The sequence below is a fragment of the Diabrotica virgifera genome, chromosome 2, assembly GCF_917563875.1.
Source record: "Diabrotica virgifera virgifera chromosome 2, PGI_DIABVI_V3a".
Lineage (NCBI taxonomy): Eukaryota > Metazoa > Arthropoda > Insecta > Coleoptera > Chrysomelidae > Diabrotica > Diabrotica virgifera.
In genome coordinates this window covers 249144900-249164506 of record NC_065444.1, presented here as the reverse complement: position 1 = coordinate 249164506, position 19607 = coordinate 249144900, and the positions used below count along the sequence as shown (strand labels likewise).

The following is a 19607-nucleotide window of genomic DNA, read 5'->3' as shown; positions in this document are numbered from 1 at the left end:
TCAGTTCTCTAGTAGTTTTTACGTCAACGTCAACCTTTTTGACAAGTAATCATAGGCGGAGGTTTGAATTTTTATTAATTAAATGCGAAACTACAATTTTATATTATTTCATTTATTCATCAAAATGAGCTTAAACTCAAACAAAATTAGTATGACTGAATAGGTATTTTCAATACCTTTCAAACGAGGTATCACTTGCCATAAGGTCCCATTTAAAATTATCTGTCATAGTGGCGCTGTAACGTCATCTGTCACTATTACGTCACCTGTCATGATTGGTTAAGAAGCCTACATCCGTTTATTTCCTCCCTCCTAATTTCACTTTTATAAGTATAACCGTTCAAAAGATACGAGGGGGGTACGGACTTTTGACTAGCACTGTATACGAAAATATGCATTGTTTCGGAAAAATTCAAACAAGCTTATATTTTTCTAAAACCTTTTTTGTTAGTTTATATACATATTAAAGTAAAAGTTCTACTCGCAGATTTGGCCGCTAATTGTTTATTAATTGTTTAAATAATAACAATTGTTTTGTATAAATAATTTTAAAAATATCGTTGAATTTATCATTTCACTTTGATCAAATAAGTTTCTATTTCGGAGGGACCGCAGACGTTCGGATATAATTAGCGTATCTTTGCAAAGACAATGACGTCGACTTTGCAAAGTAACAAGACACTTACTCAACACACACACAACACATTACACCTCAGTTAGTGATATGTTATACAATTACGTGGCTAAAGGTTCTAGTTCTAAGCCAAGGCCAGAATCAGAGAAAAAAAAAGTTTCTATTTTGTTTTTGGTTATGCTGAATCCGAATATGGCATTCAAATTTGAAAATTCTTATACAGAAGCTCTTATACAGTATGTTTGCGTAGCTAGGTACCACATGGAAAACTTTTTTATTATCAATTTTACGAAAAAAAGTTATTCTTCATAAAATGGTCTACTTGGTCTAGAATCTAAGACACAACCATCAGATATCAAACTTTTTAGTTTTATACGAGGTAGGTATGTAAACATTCTGAATTTTTCTTAAGAGTAAGTGCCTTTATTATTCACAATATTTTAATTAGAATGATGTAATTAAACACTGAAACATATATGTTTAATTTAAAACAACTTTTCTTAATAATAATTTTCGATATTGTGATTTATAAAGGTACTTTACTCTTGAGTCAAATTCATATTTTTTGACATACCTCGTATAAAATTAATAAAATTTTATATTTGATGGTTGCATCTTAGATTATATACGATGCAGAGTATTTTATAAAGAACAATTTTTTCGTAAGACTGATAATAAAAAAGTTACCAATATGTTCCAAATTACGCAGACATACTGTATAAAAAAATTTTTTGTTGAACATTTATTATTGTTGAAGCTTATTATTAAATGTATTTTAGTTAAGTTTTACAGAAAAAAGTTTTGATCACTTTGTATAAACATTGTTTTAGTTGGTAATTTTCGGTTTTTGTATTACATTTTTGTTATCTTTCTTAATTTTCTTAAAAAGAAATAGTTCATTTCATTTCTGAAGTAAAATAATTTAGTGCACTTTAAAGACTACATCCTAATTTTAAAAAACACCTACAAAACTGTAACAGATCTGTTCAAACTTGAGTAATACCGTCTTAAATTGGTGTTAATTCTGTAAAACTATAAAATTTTCAAAAATTACATTTTTTGAGACGTCATATCATTTGAATTAAATTTTTGAGATTTTTTTTGAATAAACACCGTTTACTAAGATGTTTTAAAGGTAAGTTGTGCAAAATTTAAAGTTTTATAAGAAACATTGTATTAGTTACACATTTTTAAATCATTTTTATACAAAATTCATGCAAGTCTCAGTTTCAGCCCACACCGTACTTATGCCCATATATTTTATTTCTTTTTATTAAAACCATAAGATAGTTTAATTATTTTTCCTTCATGTCCAATTTGTAAAATTTCATTTGATCGACTAGTTAAAGAATTACATTAAAATAACTTAACAGTGCACTTCGCCGTACGCTAGTTTACAGTGCGCCAATGTTTGTGAGAAGGGTGACTTTAGCGTTAAAAATAAAAAATTATAGAAGCTACAGATTTAATTTTAGAAAAATCTTTATATAAGGTTTTTTTTGTAAAATTTTCTGAACTCTGCAATGATCAAGTTAGTTTTTTTCTAAAATTTATATTTTCGGTGTTATTTAAAAAAACATCTAATTTCGCAGTTCATTTGTTTAATAAAAAATGAAGCACCCACTTCTCGAGTAGAACTTTTTGAACTGTTGTTTATGAAACATTTCTTAATGAAATTACAAAAAGTTTTATCTTGTTTGATTTTTTCCGAAGTGAAAATCTATATGCACTCCCCTATAATAGCCCCTTTTTTTAAATAATGCTAATAGTTTAGTATACAGTAATGAGCGTGCTAATAACCGGCAGAATAACACAAAAGATAGAAAGCATAATACATTACGAAGTAGAGAGAGATGAAACTTGTAGAGGTAGAAGTTATCGGTATAAACGTTCAAATTAACATTACATTACATAGTTTCCCACCTTTAGACGTTTGTGACGGGAGTATTTTATAAAATTCTCCTGTTACAGTGATACTTGTCATATTTCTTCGATAAGTCTAAAGGTGAGAAATTATGAATGTAATGTAATGTTAATTTATGCGTTTATATCGATTATTTCCAACTCTAATAGTTTCATCTCTCTTTACTTCGCAATGTATTATGTTTTCTATCTTTTGCGTTATTCTGCCGTTATTAGCACACTCATCACATTTCTCATTGTTTGTTTAGAGAAATTTTGATGAGAAATTTATTGAGTGGAATTGATTAAAAATAGAAATATTCAAAATTATTTCGAAAATATATTAAACGCAGAGAATTAAAATCACAGCCAATAACTGAAACGTTAAAATGAAGTAGCAGTAGATCAAAACGATAATCACGTATCGGAGGAGTATGGCAACTAACAAGGACAGAAGAATTTGATAAAATTTTGCTGTCACAGTGTTAGTTGCCACATATGCATCCTCCGATACGTTTAAAGGTGGGTAATCCTCAAATGTGTTAATTTAATAAAATGTGAATTTATAGGTTTCCATCGATAATTTCCCACCTCTTCTAGTTTCATCTCTTTTTATTACACAACGTATTATGTTTTCCACCTTTTGCGTTATTTTGCCGGTTCTAACGCACTCATTACTGTATGACGATTTTTAAAATTTACCACTAACCTCATCTGGTACCATGAACTGGATGGCTATTGGAGTAGCTAAGGACAAAAGTTCTCCAGCTGTATTCGTGAATCCCATAAGAGTTGATCCGAAATTGGGTGCCAGATCCAAGTGATTGATATTGAAGCCAGCTCCGTTTAAGCTGCGAAACGAGGCTGCTAACATGAGCACAACGACAGACAATGCTCTGTAAGTTGTTGGCATGAATGCTAAAACGAATAGCAATATGGCACATCCTATGGAACCTACAAATTTATTATAAGACGTTCATAATTTATTATACAACTAGTTATAATACCTAGATCATAACATAGAAAACTATAAATAATAGCCCGGCAGGTAGTGCAAATTTAACCGGAGCATTTTAGCATGGCTGTTTTCTTTTTATTTAGTTAGGTGTTCCAAAGCTTATTAACAAATGATGTGTCAGCTGGCCCAAAACCGGGGATTTTAGGCAAGAAAAGGTAAAATGTGAAACTTGATGGAAAAACGCTACAACTTATATGTCAAATATTTATCTCCGTGACTTACGTGTATAATAGCCAAGAATACCTAGCTACTGGCTTTCACCCAGACGACTCGGGTTCAATTCCTGGCCTTGAAAATCTTTTTTGTTTTTAAAATTGACATTTTGATTTGAAAAATAATTATTTTTTGATAATACCACGTTCTTATTATTTATACGACACAATAAAAAAAATTCTGTATGTCTTTTATAGAATTGTAAACTATGCATTTGATCATAATATGATAATATCATAATATTATTATGATTGACCTCCTTAATAAACAAAGTTGTTGTGCATAATCCCCTAAAGCTTCCTTAGTTAGTACGATCAATCTAAGTGAAAAAGGGGTTTGCCCTTAACCAATAACTAAGAAAGTACAGTATTCTTATTATTTATAAGTAGAATCTTAATCTATATTTGAGTGTCATATGCAGCAGCTTAACTTAACTTATTAAATTTCTTAAGGTAGATTATGCAATTTGCAAATTTTTTAAAATTTTGGAATAGATTGTTACTGTTTTTTATTTCACTTCATTAAATTTTATTTATATTGACGATTTATATCATTTTAGTAAATTGTATTTGTTATTTGTTATTGTTTTTATTTATGATTCTTGGAAGCTTTGTCTATAAAATTGTTAAATTTTTCATGACAATAAAGCATATTTCTATTCTATTCTATTCTATCTTTCAGTTTCTCTTTCAGCATTTAGTAATATTTCTTGTAGTAATTCTCATCTGGTTTTGGATATTTTTTTCTTGTCCTTATTTCTTGCCGTGGTCGTCTACATTTTATCATCCGGTTCCCAGGTTTTATATTATTTTTGAGCAGTATTCTTTTTAACGATTGGTGCGTTGCTAACAATATCCGGGATTGGGACCAGGGCCGTAACTACCATTGGGGCAACCAGGGCACTGCTCCGGGGCCCCCGACCAAGGGGGGCCCCGTGTATAGATTTTAACGAGGAAAATAAAAATATGTATTTTAAAAGCCGATACCAACGAAATATTTTCAAATGAGACAATTTTAAAAAGACCGCAACATAGTTTTAATTTTTCACTGGGGAAATTAGTCTTTTAGAGTAAAATGCAATTGGAACAGAACAGGACCCCTGAGGCCTGAGCTAAGCTGGGGCCCCCGAGACCTTAACATAAAAATTTAATTTATTACTTAAGAAATTAGTTATTTCGGCGTAATAAAACCTAAAATGCCATTGGAAGAGGGGGGCCCAGGCTAAGCTGGGGTCCCCGAGACCTTTCGTAAACAAATAAATTGTGACTGAGGAAATTAGTTATTTTGGCGAAATAAAAACTAAAATGCAACCGGAAAAGGGACCCCAGGTCCCAGCTACTTTGTCTTAATCAATTTACCCCAGACCACATCTTGATACGTGAAAGGAACCACATATTGAAAAGAAAGGTATACATAAGATAAAATGAGCACATTAGGATCAGTCCCACCAGTACACTGACCAGCTTCACTGAGTGTGCTTGGCTCACACTGCAGTAGCTTAAGGTGCTTTTAAATCAAAGTGAACACGAACGAAGGAATGAATTCGTAGGTGTTCGCTTGGTTATTCGTTTGGTACAAAGTAAGACCATTTACATTGTAGCGAACGAACGCATTCGTTGATAATCCGTTCGCAATGTCAAATTCAGATGAAGCTGTAATCATTAGAGAGCTGCTAATTTTATAGTTATTGCAGGACATGCTGAAAAAAAAAAGAAAGAAGAGAGTGTTGTGTTCACATAGGAGGGAAAATGCGCTTTCAAGGGGTTAAATATCAAACATTTTTCCGGACCCCCCCTTGCGCTGGGGTTAAATTCCCCAGACCTCCGGTAGGGGCCCCAAATCACATTTGCACCGGGGCTCCAAAATCGTAGTTACGGCCCTGATTGGGACCGGCTGTGGTAATCGCAGAGCTACTCGAACCACCCCTCAACTACCACAGGGTATTACTACTATTGGTCCTTGAAAGTAATAAAAGTTTAAGAAGGAAACAAGCACATAATTGGACTCCTAGAAGTGATAAAAGAATCGACCGAAGAAAGATAAGTGGACGAATTTTAAAATATAATTGATGATTATATAGAAAAATGTTGGACTTTTTATTAGTATGTTATTGTATAATAAACGTACCTGTTGACGACATAATTTTTCTAGTTGCACCTACTGATAAATAGTTCTTTGATATCATTTTGTCAGACACTAGTGCTATAGTCATACCCACGCACATATTACACACGTGTGGCAGTGATGATAGTACACCATTCTAAAAAAAAATAAAATATTATAGTCTAAGAGCTGGGAGCGGATTTTGTGCGTGATAAGTAATATGGAAAAACTATACGGGGATATGTTGAATTAGTTGTGTACATGTGACTTTAGTTGTGACTTTCACCAACGGCCGGAAACCAGAGTTGGGGCCGAGGGTAGTTATAAGGGGTCAAAATCCCGGAATTTATTATTTTTTTTATGACGCTCATGATCGAGATAGTGCACCAAAATTTGGGAATAAGTAGGTCATGACGTACCTAAGTAGAATCTCTAGGGGCTCAACGCTGCGTGGCCGACAAAGGGGTGGGGGTAGGGGTGAAAATAAAAAATATAAAAGGATTTTTGCGACGTTCGTGATTGAGATAGTGCACCAAAATTTGGGTATAAGTAGACCATGACATAAATAATTAAAATCCCCAGAGCCGGAAACCAGAATGGGGAAGGAAGGTAGTTTTAAGGGGTCAAAATTCCGTTTTTTATTATTTTTTTTGTGACGCTCATGATGGAGATACCGCGCCAAAATTTGGGAATAAGTAGGTCATGAGGTAACTAAGTATAATCTCCAGGGGTGGAACGCTGCGTGGCCGACAAAGGGGTGGGGCAGGGGTGAATTTAAAAAAATGTAAGGGGTTTTTTGCGACGTTCGTGATTGAGATAGTACACTAAAATTTGGGAATAAGTAGACCATGACATAACTAAGTAACATCCCCAGAGGCGGAAACCAGAGTGGCTAACGAGGGTAGTTATAAGGGGTAAAAGTGGCGGTTTTTATTATTTTTTTTGTGGCGCTCATGATGGAGCTAGTACACCAAAATATTTGGGAGTAAGTAGGTTATGATGTAACTAAGTAAAATCTTCAGGGGCGGAACGCTGCATGGGGTACAAAGGGGTGGTAGGCAGGGGTGAGTATAAAAATATATGTTTTTTTTTGCCGTTAATGATCGAGATAGTGCACCAAAATTTGGGAATAAGTAGATCATGACATTACTAAGTAAAATCTCCAGGGGCGGATCGCTGCGTGGGGGACAAATGTTGTGGCGGGTCACAAAAAAATAATACACACTGCGACTTTGACCCTTTAAAACTACCCTCATCCCCAACTCTGGTTTCCGGCTCTGGGGATTTTAATTAGCTAAGTCATGTTCTACTTATTCCCAAATTTTGGTGTACTATCTCAGTCTAGCACGTCGCAAAAAACCCCTTATATTTTTTATATTCACACCTACCCTCACCCCTTTGCCTGCCACGCAGCGTTCCACCCCTGGAGATTGTACTTAGTTACCTCATGACCTACTTATTCCCAAATTTTGGTGCACTATCTCGATCATGGGCGTCACAAAAAAAATAATAAAAACGGCGATTTTGACCCCTTATAACTACCCTCATGCCCAACTCTGGTTTCCGGCTCTAAGGATTTTACTTAGTTATGTCATGGTCTACTTAATCCCAAATTTTGGTGTACTCTCTCAATCACGAACGTCGCAAAAAAAAACCCCTTATATTTTTGGATTCACCCCTGCCCCACCCCTTTGTCGACGACGCAGCGAGCTACCCTTGGAGATTTTACTTAGTTACATCATGACCTACTTATTCCCAAATTTTGGTGCACTCTCTCGATCATGAACGTCACAAAAAATAATAATAAAGACGGCGATTTTGACCCCTTATAACTACCCTCATCCCCAACTCTGGTTTCCGGCTCTGGGAATTTTACTTAGTAATGTCATGATCTACTTATTCCTAAATTTTGGTCCACTATCTCAATCACGAACGTCGCAAAAAACCCTTTATAATTTTTATATTCACCCCTACCCCCACCCCTTTGTCGGCCACGCAGCGTTCCGCCCCTAGAGATTTTACTTAGTTACGCCATGACCTACTTATTCCCAAATTTTGGTGCACTATCTCGATCATGAGCGTCATAAAAAAAATAATAAAATCCGCGACTTTGACCCCTTATAACTACCCTCGGCCCCAACTCTGGTTTCCGGCTGTTACTGAAAGTCATGTACACAACTAATTCAACATATCCCCGTATAGTTTTTCCATATTACTTATCACGCACAAAATCCGCTTCTATCTCTCCGACTATTATTTATATGGGTAAATCTAGTATTACATCATTTATCAGATATTGTGTCTTATATGAGATTAGTTTTGGATCTTTTAAGTGTTTATCTATACTAGATTTGGGAATTATGGGTTTCATGGCAGAAAATTACAACGATCTTTTTACAGGACTGTTCAAAGCAGAAATAAATGTCGATAACTTCTTGTCTTAGTTCTGCACAAAAAAAAATAATATTAATTTTAGCCTCGACTCAACCTAACTTATACAAAGGCTTTAGTTAAATGTACAAAGCATATATCTCAAAGATTTTTTTTGTTCCAATACTTCCTGAACAATTCGACTGTTTCAATTGTAAAGCTCTTCTTTCTATAAAAAAATCATTGTTGTTTCTAATTTGCTTAGATTTTTATGATTTTTTTCACTTAAAGTATTCATCCATATGAACTTTTTCATCCTTTATACAGGGTGATTGATTAGTAGGGTAAAGCTCAATAGCTCCGCTATAGTAATAGATAGCAATAAAAGTTAATAACAAAAATTTTAGCCACCTTTGAGCTTCACATTACAAAATTAGTTAGAATGTTACAGGGTGTTCGATAACACAGTGGCAGTTCAGATAACACAGTGGCAGACCTAACTTAGGTTTGTTTAAATAGAACACCCTATATTTTATTTTATATTCGAGATCCTGTTAACTTCTCCATCACAAAAATATAAAGGTTTGTAATGTTATACAGGGTATTTACAAAGTTATAACCAATTTTGTATGAAAATCGTAAAAAGTTCAACTCCTCGTATAAATAAAAATAAGCACAACAGCAATGGATTATTAAAGCTATATTTTTTATCTATTGTCAACATTTTTAAGAATTATTGATATTGCTAATTTTCTTTATATCAAATACAGGGTGAATCAAAACGCAAGTACATTATTTTCTCAGTAATGTTAAATGGAACACCCTGTATTTTATATCATTATTGAAAAGTAACATTAACGTACTTTAATTTTTATATAACATTCCCTATGCCCAAATTTATTAGTTTTCGAGATATTTTCATTTTTCAGAGCAAATTATTTTAGGTGTTTAAATTTATCTAAATTTTAAGTAAGCCATGACTGAATTGACAATTGAAGATTACCGATTATTAATCCGGTAATCAATGTAACACTGCAGCAAATAAAGAAATAAAAATAATTTATTAGTAATAAATTTTACAAACAAAAACACAACCACTATATGCAACATTTTTGAAACAATTAAAAACTATCTTTTATGTAAATGCAACAAATAAACAAAGAAAATTAGTAATAAATTTAAAAAAAAAACACACAAACACAAAATACAATATTTTGTGAAGACAATTAAACACTACTTTGGAATGTAAATGTAACAATGTAACAAATAAAGAACGAAACATAATTTATCAGTAATACATTTTGCAAAAAAACATGTTTGAAAAAATTAGAAGCTACTTTTAATAAAATATTTTTAAGATTTAATTACATAAGGTGTTCAAAATTATCTCCTAACACATTTATGTACGCCTAAAAACGATCATTGAATGAGCTACTTACTCTACGGAGCATTTGTAAATTAACACATCGAAACACACTTGGTATTCTATTTTTCATCTCATCCCTTGTTGTTGAGATATTTTGTAAACTTCATTATTAACGTAACCCCAAAAAAATCAGTCCAGTTTATTAAATTCTGGTGATTTGGGTAGCCACGCTACTGGTCCATTGAAAAATGAAAATAACTCGAAAACTAATAAATTTAGACATAGCGAATGTTATCTAAAAATTAAAGTACGGTAATGGTACTTTTCAATAGTGATATAAAATACAGGGTGTTCCTTTAAAAAACTGTGAAAATAATGTACTTGCGTTTTGACTCACCCTGTATTTGATATAAAGAAAATTAGCAATCTCGACCGTTCTTTTATTGCTATCTATTACTACAGCGGAGCTATTGAGCTTTACCCTACTAATCAATCACCCTGTATGTATCACGTTCCATATCTTCGACAAATAGAGGCACATATTTAAATTTTGTATTTCTTATTTTAAAAATGAATGTATATTTGCCTTGTTAGTTTCATTTTTCTCGTATCTTATTTACCTTACCTTTTCTTATTACGAAGTTTACCTCAAATTTGTCTTTTTAACTATTACCATTGTATAACTAGACCATTGTGTAGATAAACAATGCTATGTACTATGCATTATGCTGCCATTTCATAGTCTGAGTCTATAGGACAGGTAATTTTATTTATTTTTATTTTTTCATACAGTGTATTTCTTGATAAGTTACTATAAATTTAGGAAGATTAAATAATAATGAATATTAACCTTTCTTTAGTCTGGTGGGAGCTGACAGACCCATAGGTTTAAACCATATACGTCCCTAATCACGTAATTCCCACATAGCACCTTCGCGCCATATTATGTCTGCCGTTATTGACCGGCTCTACTGACTTTCAGCACATGGCTAACAGTTGAGTGGATCACGTCAATTTGTTCTATATTTTATTACTTCGGACCCTAGTAGACTAGATTAGTGACATACACGTAGATACATGTATCGCGACAAGTTGCGATACATGTATCATAAGATTTTTATCTGTTTCACGACAGTGATACAGACAGCGATACAGTTATAGATGACGAAGATAGAGAGTTGTGATACTGATACAGCGATACTGAGACAGCCAAATACGCCATGACATTTGTATCGCGATACTGATCGATACTGATCGATACGATCGACAGCGATACATGTTTCGCGACAAGTTGCGATACATGTATCATCAGATTTTTATCTGTTTTACGATAGTGATACAGACGGCGATACAGTTGTAGACGACGAAGATAGAGAGTTGTGATACTGATACAGCGATACTGAGACAGCCAAATACGCCATGACATTTGTATCGCGATACTGATACTTGCGACATGTATCGATACCGATCAAAACGTGAATGGGGGCCTATATATGTATTAAGCGATGTTACTATGCAATGAATTAAGACATCTATTTCTTTTGACCATAATTTTGTAACTTTCAGTTTATGTAATATGATATTCTGCTTACAGATATAAGTTGGGATATTTTGAGAAGTATAGGTTCAAAATAAGGAAAAGGCCCGGAAAATGAGAACGCAATGCAGGAAAAATTAAACACCAGCAAAGAAGAAATCCTGGAACACAATTTGACTTCAGCGAAAAAACTGATTCTGAAACTTATTATTATTATTATGATCTAGAGGGTTTTTCAAGATGTTTTTAACGGACGATAATTCAGTAATTAATGAATATTTTTATTTAAAAATTGGGAAATGTGAATTGGACCTACAATACCTACTATTGTTCGTCCGCTATAACTTTTCTCATGCGTCACGATTCATTTTCAAACAAATTAAGTCAAAACATAAAGTGAAACGTACGCCGATGTGTGTAGTATATAGTATACATACAGTATACAAAATGTATATACACATCGACGTTCGTTTCACTTTATATTTTGACTTAATTTGTTTGAAAATGAATCGTGACGCATGAGAAAAGTTAGAGCGGACGAACATATCATCTGAGGTATACATAAGATCTGTCACGTCATCTCGAGCGCTAGGATGTCATTACAGTGGAAAAAATTAAATGGATCAGGAGGTGAAGGTTGGGTCTGATGAAAAGGTTTTTATCCCAAATTTGACGGTGTACCAGAATAAGGATATTAATTTAAATAAGTACGCTAAATAAACGCAAACATTTTTTAGACTGTTAAAAATTGTTTGTGGTAGACGACATGCTACAAGAATACAAGAAAGTAAAAGGACCCTGTTCGTTTGTTGACCTGTTCTTGGGGGGGGGGGGTAATCTAATTATTATACGCCACCCTATACGAAGGGTGGGGTAATACGTAATAGAACACTCATTTCCTCCCAACTCTAATTTGGGGTCTGAGTCTATATTGCGATGTTTTCGTCGACAATTTATTTAGATGTTGTCTCTATTTGTTACTGTATAGTTTATAGAGTCATACAGTGTTATAATAGTAACAGAACGTTATTTAATGTATATTAGTTTTAAGACAGCTAGAATACTCACCGAACGGATATCAAAATGCATGACTTTGTTCATGTAAATCGGCAACTCAGTAAAGAAGATGGCAAAGCCCCATCCACTGCATAAATACATAAATACGGTTGCCAAAAATGGTACTGAAGTGAAGATTGCTCTATAAGGTATAGCCACATTCTAAAAATTAAACTTATTGATAATAAAAAGCAAGAATACATCGCAGTGGTAACCTTTAAATACAATATGCGTCAAAATAAACAGTATTGAAACTAATATTGTAATGTTTATAATTATTTATATATTTGGTACCGGTGCCGCCCAAAATCCCGACAGCCAAAATCCCGACAGCCAAAATCCCGACAGCCAAAACACCGACACGCCACAATCCCGACATGCAACAATCCTCGCATAAGTAAAAATTCCGACTTTTGTTTAATACTTTTAATACAAAATACTTTTGTTTAGTAACAAAAAATAAAAAACAGATGGCCTTAAACAAAAAACAAGAAATATATGTAATTATATATTAAAAAGAAACTTATCAAACCTGTCGGAATTCTGACCTGTCGGGATTTTGGCCTGTTAGGATTCTGGCGTGTCGGGATTTTGGCCGTCGAGATTGTGGCTGTCGGGATTGTGGCTGTCGGGATTTTGGCTGTCGGGATTTTGGGGTAGACCCATTTGGTACATGATATAGCCTTGCAAACATTATTCAAGACGACGATCCCGATAAAACAGATGTTAAAGATTCCCTCTGATACGAAAAAAATCTATAAATTTAGTCCGCAATTCGGGACTGTCAGACAGTGGATTGGTCTGCCTCCGTCAGCATTCCCCATATGCACGCATCAGGTGGCGTTAGATCTGGTGAGCGGCAATCTTCCAAAGTGACCACGCAATATTGCAAGAGACTCCCTAGCCGTGTGACAGATTGCCCAGTCCTGCTGAAGCCATTATTGAGTTTAAGCTTAGACCGTTTTCGCGACTTTTTCCGTATATCCGAAAATAGCACTCCACGATAAATTTTGTTTCTGCATAATTGAGAACCATCCTGAAACACCTAACATTAACACGGCATTCACATACTTATAACGACGTTCGGAAACTAGCCCAGTCGGGATACCATTTGACCTTGCATTAAGAGCTGACCCAAATTTTATTTTCTAATCTTTAGGGGGGGTCAATAGTAGTATAAATTTAAAATCTCTACTGAATTTTACTCTTGCGTTAGCCGCCATTTTGATTTTAAACGAGAACGGTTTTTGCTCAATATCTCCGCCATGTTCAACTTTTCGACAAAAAATATATAAACTGAAATTGTTGAAAATGCGATTTTCTATAATTTCGGTTATTATAATTTTTTTCGTGCGGTCCATATTTTCCGAGTTATGGGGAAAAATAGTGACCGTTAGAGCATAATTATTGATTTATTGAATTATCTCGTTTATTATTAGTTTTACAACAAATTTTATCCTACACAAAAATGAGGAAAAATAAATTTTGTACAATTTTGATCTCTTTCATTTTTTTGATTAAATCAATATTTAAGGTAGTACGTATGCGGTAAAAGCGCGAGCGTAAGACCCGATTGATTTTAAAGAAATGTGTTTTGTTCAATATCTTCGCCATTTTCAACTTTTCGACAAAAAGTGTAAGGACTGAAATTGTTGCAATTACGATTTACTATAATTTTTCGAGAGGACCATTGGCGGGTCTAAGAGGGGGGAATGGGAAAATTCCCCCAACAGGGTCCTAAATTAAAAAAAAATTGTTGAAATATTAAAATATGTTAGCTGACATAAAACTTAATAATCCAAAGACAAATTGAACCAATAAAACCCGCTAGTTAATAAAATTAAGTGAACTTAATGCATAGAAGTTATTATTTATGTCTTTTATGTACTTAGCTTGGTTGGTGTTTCATTGGAAGTTTCAAAAATTGTATAAAATATAATTCTCTTTATTTTTGTTTATGTACAATTATGTCGTAAAGTTAATAATAAATGAGACAATTCAATAATTATGCTTCCCCTCCGCTTCCACTATTTTCCTCCTTAACTCGGAGAATATTGATTGCATAAAAAAATTGTGGAAAAGAAATTGTAGGAAATTGCGTTTCCAACAATTTTAGTTTTTACCGTTTTTGTCGAAAAGCTGAAAATGGCGGAGATATTAAGCAACAACGGTTCTCCTTTAAAATCAATATGGCAATAATGCAACCGCGGAATTCAGTCGAGATTTTAAATTTACACTACTATTTATCTCCCCTAAAGGATAGAATTATCAATTTGGGGCAGCTCGGAAAAAAGATTCGATTCAGTAATAATGCTCCCCCACCACTTTTTACTATTTCCCACTTAACTCGGAAAATATCAACCGCATGAAAAAAATTGTTAAAAAGAAATTGTAGGAAATCATATTTGGAACAATTTTAGTTGAAAATGGCGTAGATATTGAACAAAAACCATTGCTATAAAATCAATCAAATCTTACGCTCGCGCCATTATCGCATACGTACTACCTTAAATATTAAGTTTAGCAAAAAAATGAAAGTGACTAAAATTGTGTAGAATTAATTCTCTCTATTTTTATATAGAAACATTTTTGTCGTAAAACTAACAATAAACGAGATAATTCAATAATTATGCTCTAACTGTCACTATTTTCCGCCATAACTCGGAAAATATCGATGACACGAAAAAATTGTAACAATAGAAATGATAGAAAATTACAATTTCAACAATTTTGGTTGTTATACCTTTTGTCAAAAAGTTGAAAATGGCGGAGATATTGAGCAAAAACGGTTTTCGTTTAAAATTAAGATGGCGGCTAACGCAACGGCGAAATTCAGTCGAGATTTTAAATTTACGCTACTATTGACCCCCTAAAGATTAGAAAAATAAAATTTGGGGCAGCTCCTAATGCAAGGTTAGGCCTGTTATTCGTTTAACCCGACTGGACTAAACCACTCAGTACGTTTCGGCGCATGACATAGACACATTTGAGGCATACGCATTTCAGTAATGTTTATTTTGCCGCATACCGTACTTACCCGCATATTTTGCGAATGTAGCGAATTTTCTATATAAGTCTTTTCAGCTTCAGTGATTGATGAATGATCTGCAGGGCATCCAGCTCCATAGAAATAATAAAGCACCATCCAGAATATGCCCAAAGAGGGTAATATGTAGAAACTTAGAGGCCATCCTGCCCAGGAGGCGCAGATGAATCCAGTACTGCTTAGGCCGGCTATAGTGCCCAATATGGACCCTAAAAATATCAGGTTTTTTATTGTTGGATTCATTAGAGGATATGATACTATTCTTTACAATATTTCCATGGCCCTTTAAATTTTAAAGCAGACTAGAGAGTCATTTTTAATTGCTTTTCGTCTTCATTCCTATTCCAAGGTACTAAAGTTGGTTAAAATGGTTCTTTTATTTATTTATAGAACCCAGATTCTGATGTGATAAGCAATCTTAATATCTACTGCTTAATCTGTCTATATCAAATAGATATCCTTAAACCATGTACCAATTCTTTTGTACATATTACTATTTTTCTAATTATAGGGGAATAACTGTAACAAGCACAATGAGCCGTTTATATGGCAGAATACTGAAAACCATTATTTGCGAAGAATATCAACCCTATGAATCCGAAGAACAGTGTGGTTTCAGGGCCGGTCGATCTACGATCGATAATATATTAGGTCTGGATATCTCGCGTATGAGAAAAAAGTTGATTAATAGCAAGCTGAAAATTTGTTAATAGCTTAAGGGTGTCTAGTCGGATAAACTTTGATATATGGGAACACTGGAACTTTTCCCTACAAGGTGTCTCAAGCTTTTGTTTCGGTTAAAACACATGTTAAATTACAAATCCGTCTATTTTTTTTTGTTTCTAAAAATATCAGGGACATTCAAACAACAGCATGTTCACAAAACATAAGACTACAGTATGATTTCGATATATACTCCCATTTGTACCTCGTCCTCCCTACAGGGCGTCTCAAACTTAACATAAGAAAAACATTTCTTTTCTTCCACCCGGTATAAGTACAAAAAAAAGTTTGAGTAAACCTTTGCATAACTGTGTAAATACTAAAGAAAAGTTTACAATAATAAAAAAAATTAGCGGAATCCGTTAATCTGTTCACGAAAAATCTACTATAAAAATTCAGCAGAATTTTCTATATCCCTAACTTTTGACGAGCAGTTTATTTTTTTAAGTTGTTATTATTGTAGTTTTTACCCTGATATCATTAGAAGAATAATCGTATTATCTTGTTTGAACTCTTTTCATCTTCGAAATGAATCAAGCTTTTTTACTATTTTATTTAACTTTGCCTTATCCAGCTATAAAAAGTTTCCTTTAAATATTAGTAATCATATTCTCAGAATACTATGCTAAAGAATAATCATTTCAACAGTCTCATATTTTACATTTTCTATAATTTAAAAATTTGTCTAAGTTTGCCCACCCATTAAGAACATTGGCGATCATCACGGCCTATTTTTCTCTGTCTGCAGCGGTTGTAGAGAGATCTATTGTTGTTTTTTTACTATACGGCTTAAATTTTTTCAACCAGGATGTGCATCGTCCCCACGGTCTTCCTTTTTCGTCCACCTTCCCTTGTATAACCAATTGCATCAGCTCATATTTTTCATCTCTCATGATGTGACGAAAGTAGCTCATTTTTATTTTCTTCATATTTCTTTTTCTTTGTTCGTATTTCTTTTTCTTTCTTCATCTTTCTTAATGTTTCCGTGTTCGTTACGTATTTTATCCGTGATATTTTCCACTACTTTTCACATACCACATCTCAAAGCTGGCAAGTATTTTTTCAGTTGTGTCCATAATTGTCCAGGTTTCGACTCCATATAAAAGGACATGGAATCCGTAGTATCTCAATACTCTAGTTCTAATATCTAGATTGGCTACTGGCCGTCTCAATGTGTCGCTTTACCTATTTCAAGGCTGCGATTCCATTTTTCATTTAGCTCATCATTCAATCCAGATCTATCCACTGCTGGATATAGGTACCATTTGGCTCACATCCCAAGTAATTGTATCTAGGTACTATCTCTAAAGATCTTCCTTTAACGTAGATTTTTTTCTATTCAGAGCTACTCCATGCCTCTCGCAGTACTGCGTAGTGCTACCAAGCAAAATTTGGAGCCCTTCTTTGCTCCCGCAAGGGGAGCATGGTCTACATACCTGAGATTATTCATTAGTGTTCTATTAGTAATTGATATGCCTTCGTTGATATTTTATAGTGCCTCTTTAAATATCTTTTCAGAGCACATATTAAAAAGTGGAGGGGATATTAGACATCTTTTCTTCTTCTTCTTCTTAGCCTTCTATCGTCCACGTTTGGACATAGGCCTCTCCCAACTCCTTCCATCGGTCTCTATCCTGAGCAACATATTTCCAATTCGTTCCGGCTCCTCTTTTAATATCATCAACCCATCTCATCTGTGGTCTTCCTCTCGGTCATTTACTTTGGTAAGGTCTCCAATGTTGTATCGTGGCATTCCAACGTTGGTCTTTTTGTCTAACAGTGTGGCCTGCAAAGCTCCATTTAAGTTTGGCAACTTTTGTTGTTATGTCCTCGACTTTTGTTTTTGATCTTACCCAGTCGCTCCTCTTTTTATCTGACAGTCGTATACCTAACATTGCTCTTTCCATAGCTCTTTCTGTAGACATCTTTACCATACAAAATATTAACTTTTCTGGTATTTTGTATTCGTAGATCTCTGGAGTTACTACTCTGTGTTGAGTCACCTTCCTTTGTTTGAGTTAAAATAAAAGTATCCATCCTTTTGTCACTCTTCTGTAAAAAAAAAACATGAAACTGACATAGTAACGCTTATTATAACATTGTAAAACCCAATAAACATTGTAAATCTCTTACCTACAACTGTAATTCCATACAAACTGGATCTTTCATTAGTAGGTGCCCATTTTCCAAGCAGCCCATGTACACTGGGTATTACCAGACCCTGCGCAAATCCCTGAATAACCCTACATACAGCTACACCTTCTATACCGATCTTCTCGGCCATTGTTGGTATCCACAGACTAGCCATAGAGTTCATAAAAACTGCTGCTAGGAGAAAATATTTGGTACCGAATTTTGTACCGAGTATACCTATTGGTATTTGTGGGATAACGTAGCCCCAGAAGAAGGTAGAGAGAAGAATCCCTGTGTTGGTCCAATTGTATACCTGAAAAAATTAAAATGATAAGTTACCGATGTTAAAAAAATTGTAAATTCTATCTTTAATTGATTGATTGTTAAATTTGAATCACTATGATATATTCGAATGATAACCTTGATATAAAAAATCGTTTGTAAGGCACATCAAGTAATTAAAATCTGTTTACTAAGGGCTACATCTTCTCTGCTCGTCTGTATGGAGTGAAGTCGTGGATTTTAAGGGAGATCAATGAAAACCTTAAGGTTTTCGACATATGGTGATTGTAGCTAACAAAAGTGAATGGTTGATATCGAATAACAATCATCTACTTGTCCAATATAATCAGAAATTTACCAAATACCGTAATCTTAATTTATGAGAAATACTCTATCATACCAGGTGTATAATAAATGTCTTTTAGCTCTATAATAAAGAAAAAGTCCTCCCAGTTCAATTTTTACATATATATTCCAGATACCTTAGGTATCTGGAATTAAAATACTAATTCACGAAAAGGATGTCAAAAAGAGATGGAGAAAGTAGTTTGACAGTTTATTAAATGAAGAATTTGACAGACAGCCTGTGGAGTTAACGGAGACAGTAACAGAAATGGTTACCAGAATAGCAAACGAGGAAGTGGCTCAAGCGCTTCAAAAAATAAAGAAAGGAAAAGCAGTAGGACCAGATGATATTCCTAGAGAAGTAGGAAGTATGGAGAGCATTGGGAGAGACAGGAATAAGTTGGCTAGCAGGTCTATTTAATAGAATTATGGAAGTTGGACAAATGCCAGACGAATGGAGAAGCAGTATATTAGTACCTGTAGGGAGACATAGAACAATGCACAAACTACAGGGCTATAAAACTACTTAGCCACACCATAAAAATATGGGAGAGAGTAATTGATAGACGGATACGTGAAGAAACCGATATATCCGATAATAAATTTGGCTTTATGCAGGGCAGATCAAAAACAGATGCAATTTTCATTGTAAGACAATTGATGGAAAAATACAGGAATAAAGAGATCAACGCTCATATGGTATTCATTGATCTTGAGAAAGCATATGATAGAGTTCCTTGAGAGATTCTGTGGTGGGCACTCAATAAGAAAGGAGTCCCTGGCGAATACGTAAAGATTGTGAGAGATATGTATGAGGGAGTAACGACTAGTGTTAGGACAGGTGTGGGAGAGACTGATAAATTTCAGGTGAAAGTAGGA

General features: G+C 34.0%; 1 protein-coding gene across 2 annotated transcripts in view; it reads right to left on the bottom strand.

Moving 5' to 3' along the window:
- Window positions 1–19607, bottom strand: part of LOC114326522 (putative inorganic phosphate cotransporter) — a 75750-nt gene that overhangs the window by 1284 nt on the left and 54859 nt on the right. For both annotated transcript variants that reach the window (XM_028274916.2, XM_028274917.2), the window contains exons 3-7: window positions 18102–18414; window positions 15237–15454; window positions 12212–12361; window positions 5895–6027; window positions 3246–3490 (exon numbers count right to left, since the gene is read on the bottom strand). In XM_028274916.2, the coding sequence (XP_028130717.1) occupies window positions 3246–3490; window positions 5895–6027; window positions 12212–12361; window positions 15237–15454; window positions 18102–18414 (1059 nt within the window). The remainder of the gene's footprint in view (window positions 1–3245; window positions 3491–5894; window positions 6028–12211; window positions 12362–15236; window positions 15455–18101; window positions 18415–19607) is intronic.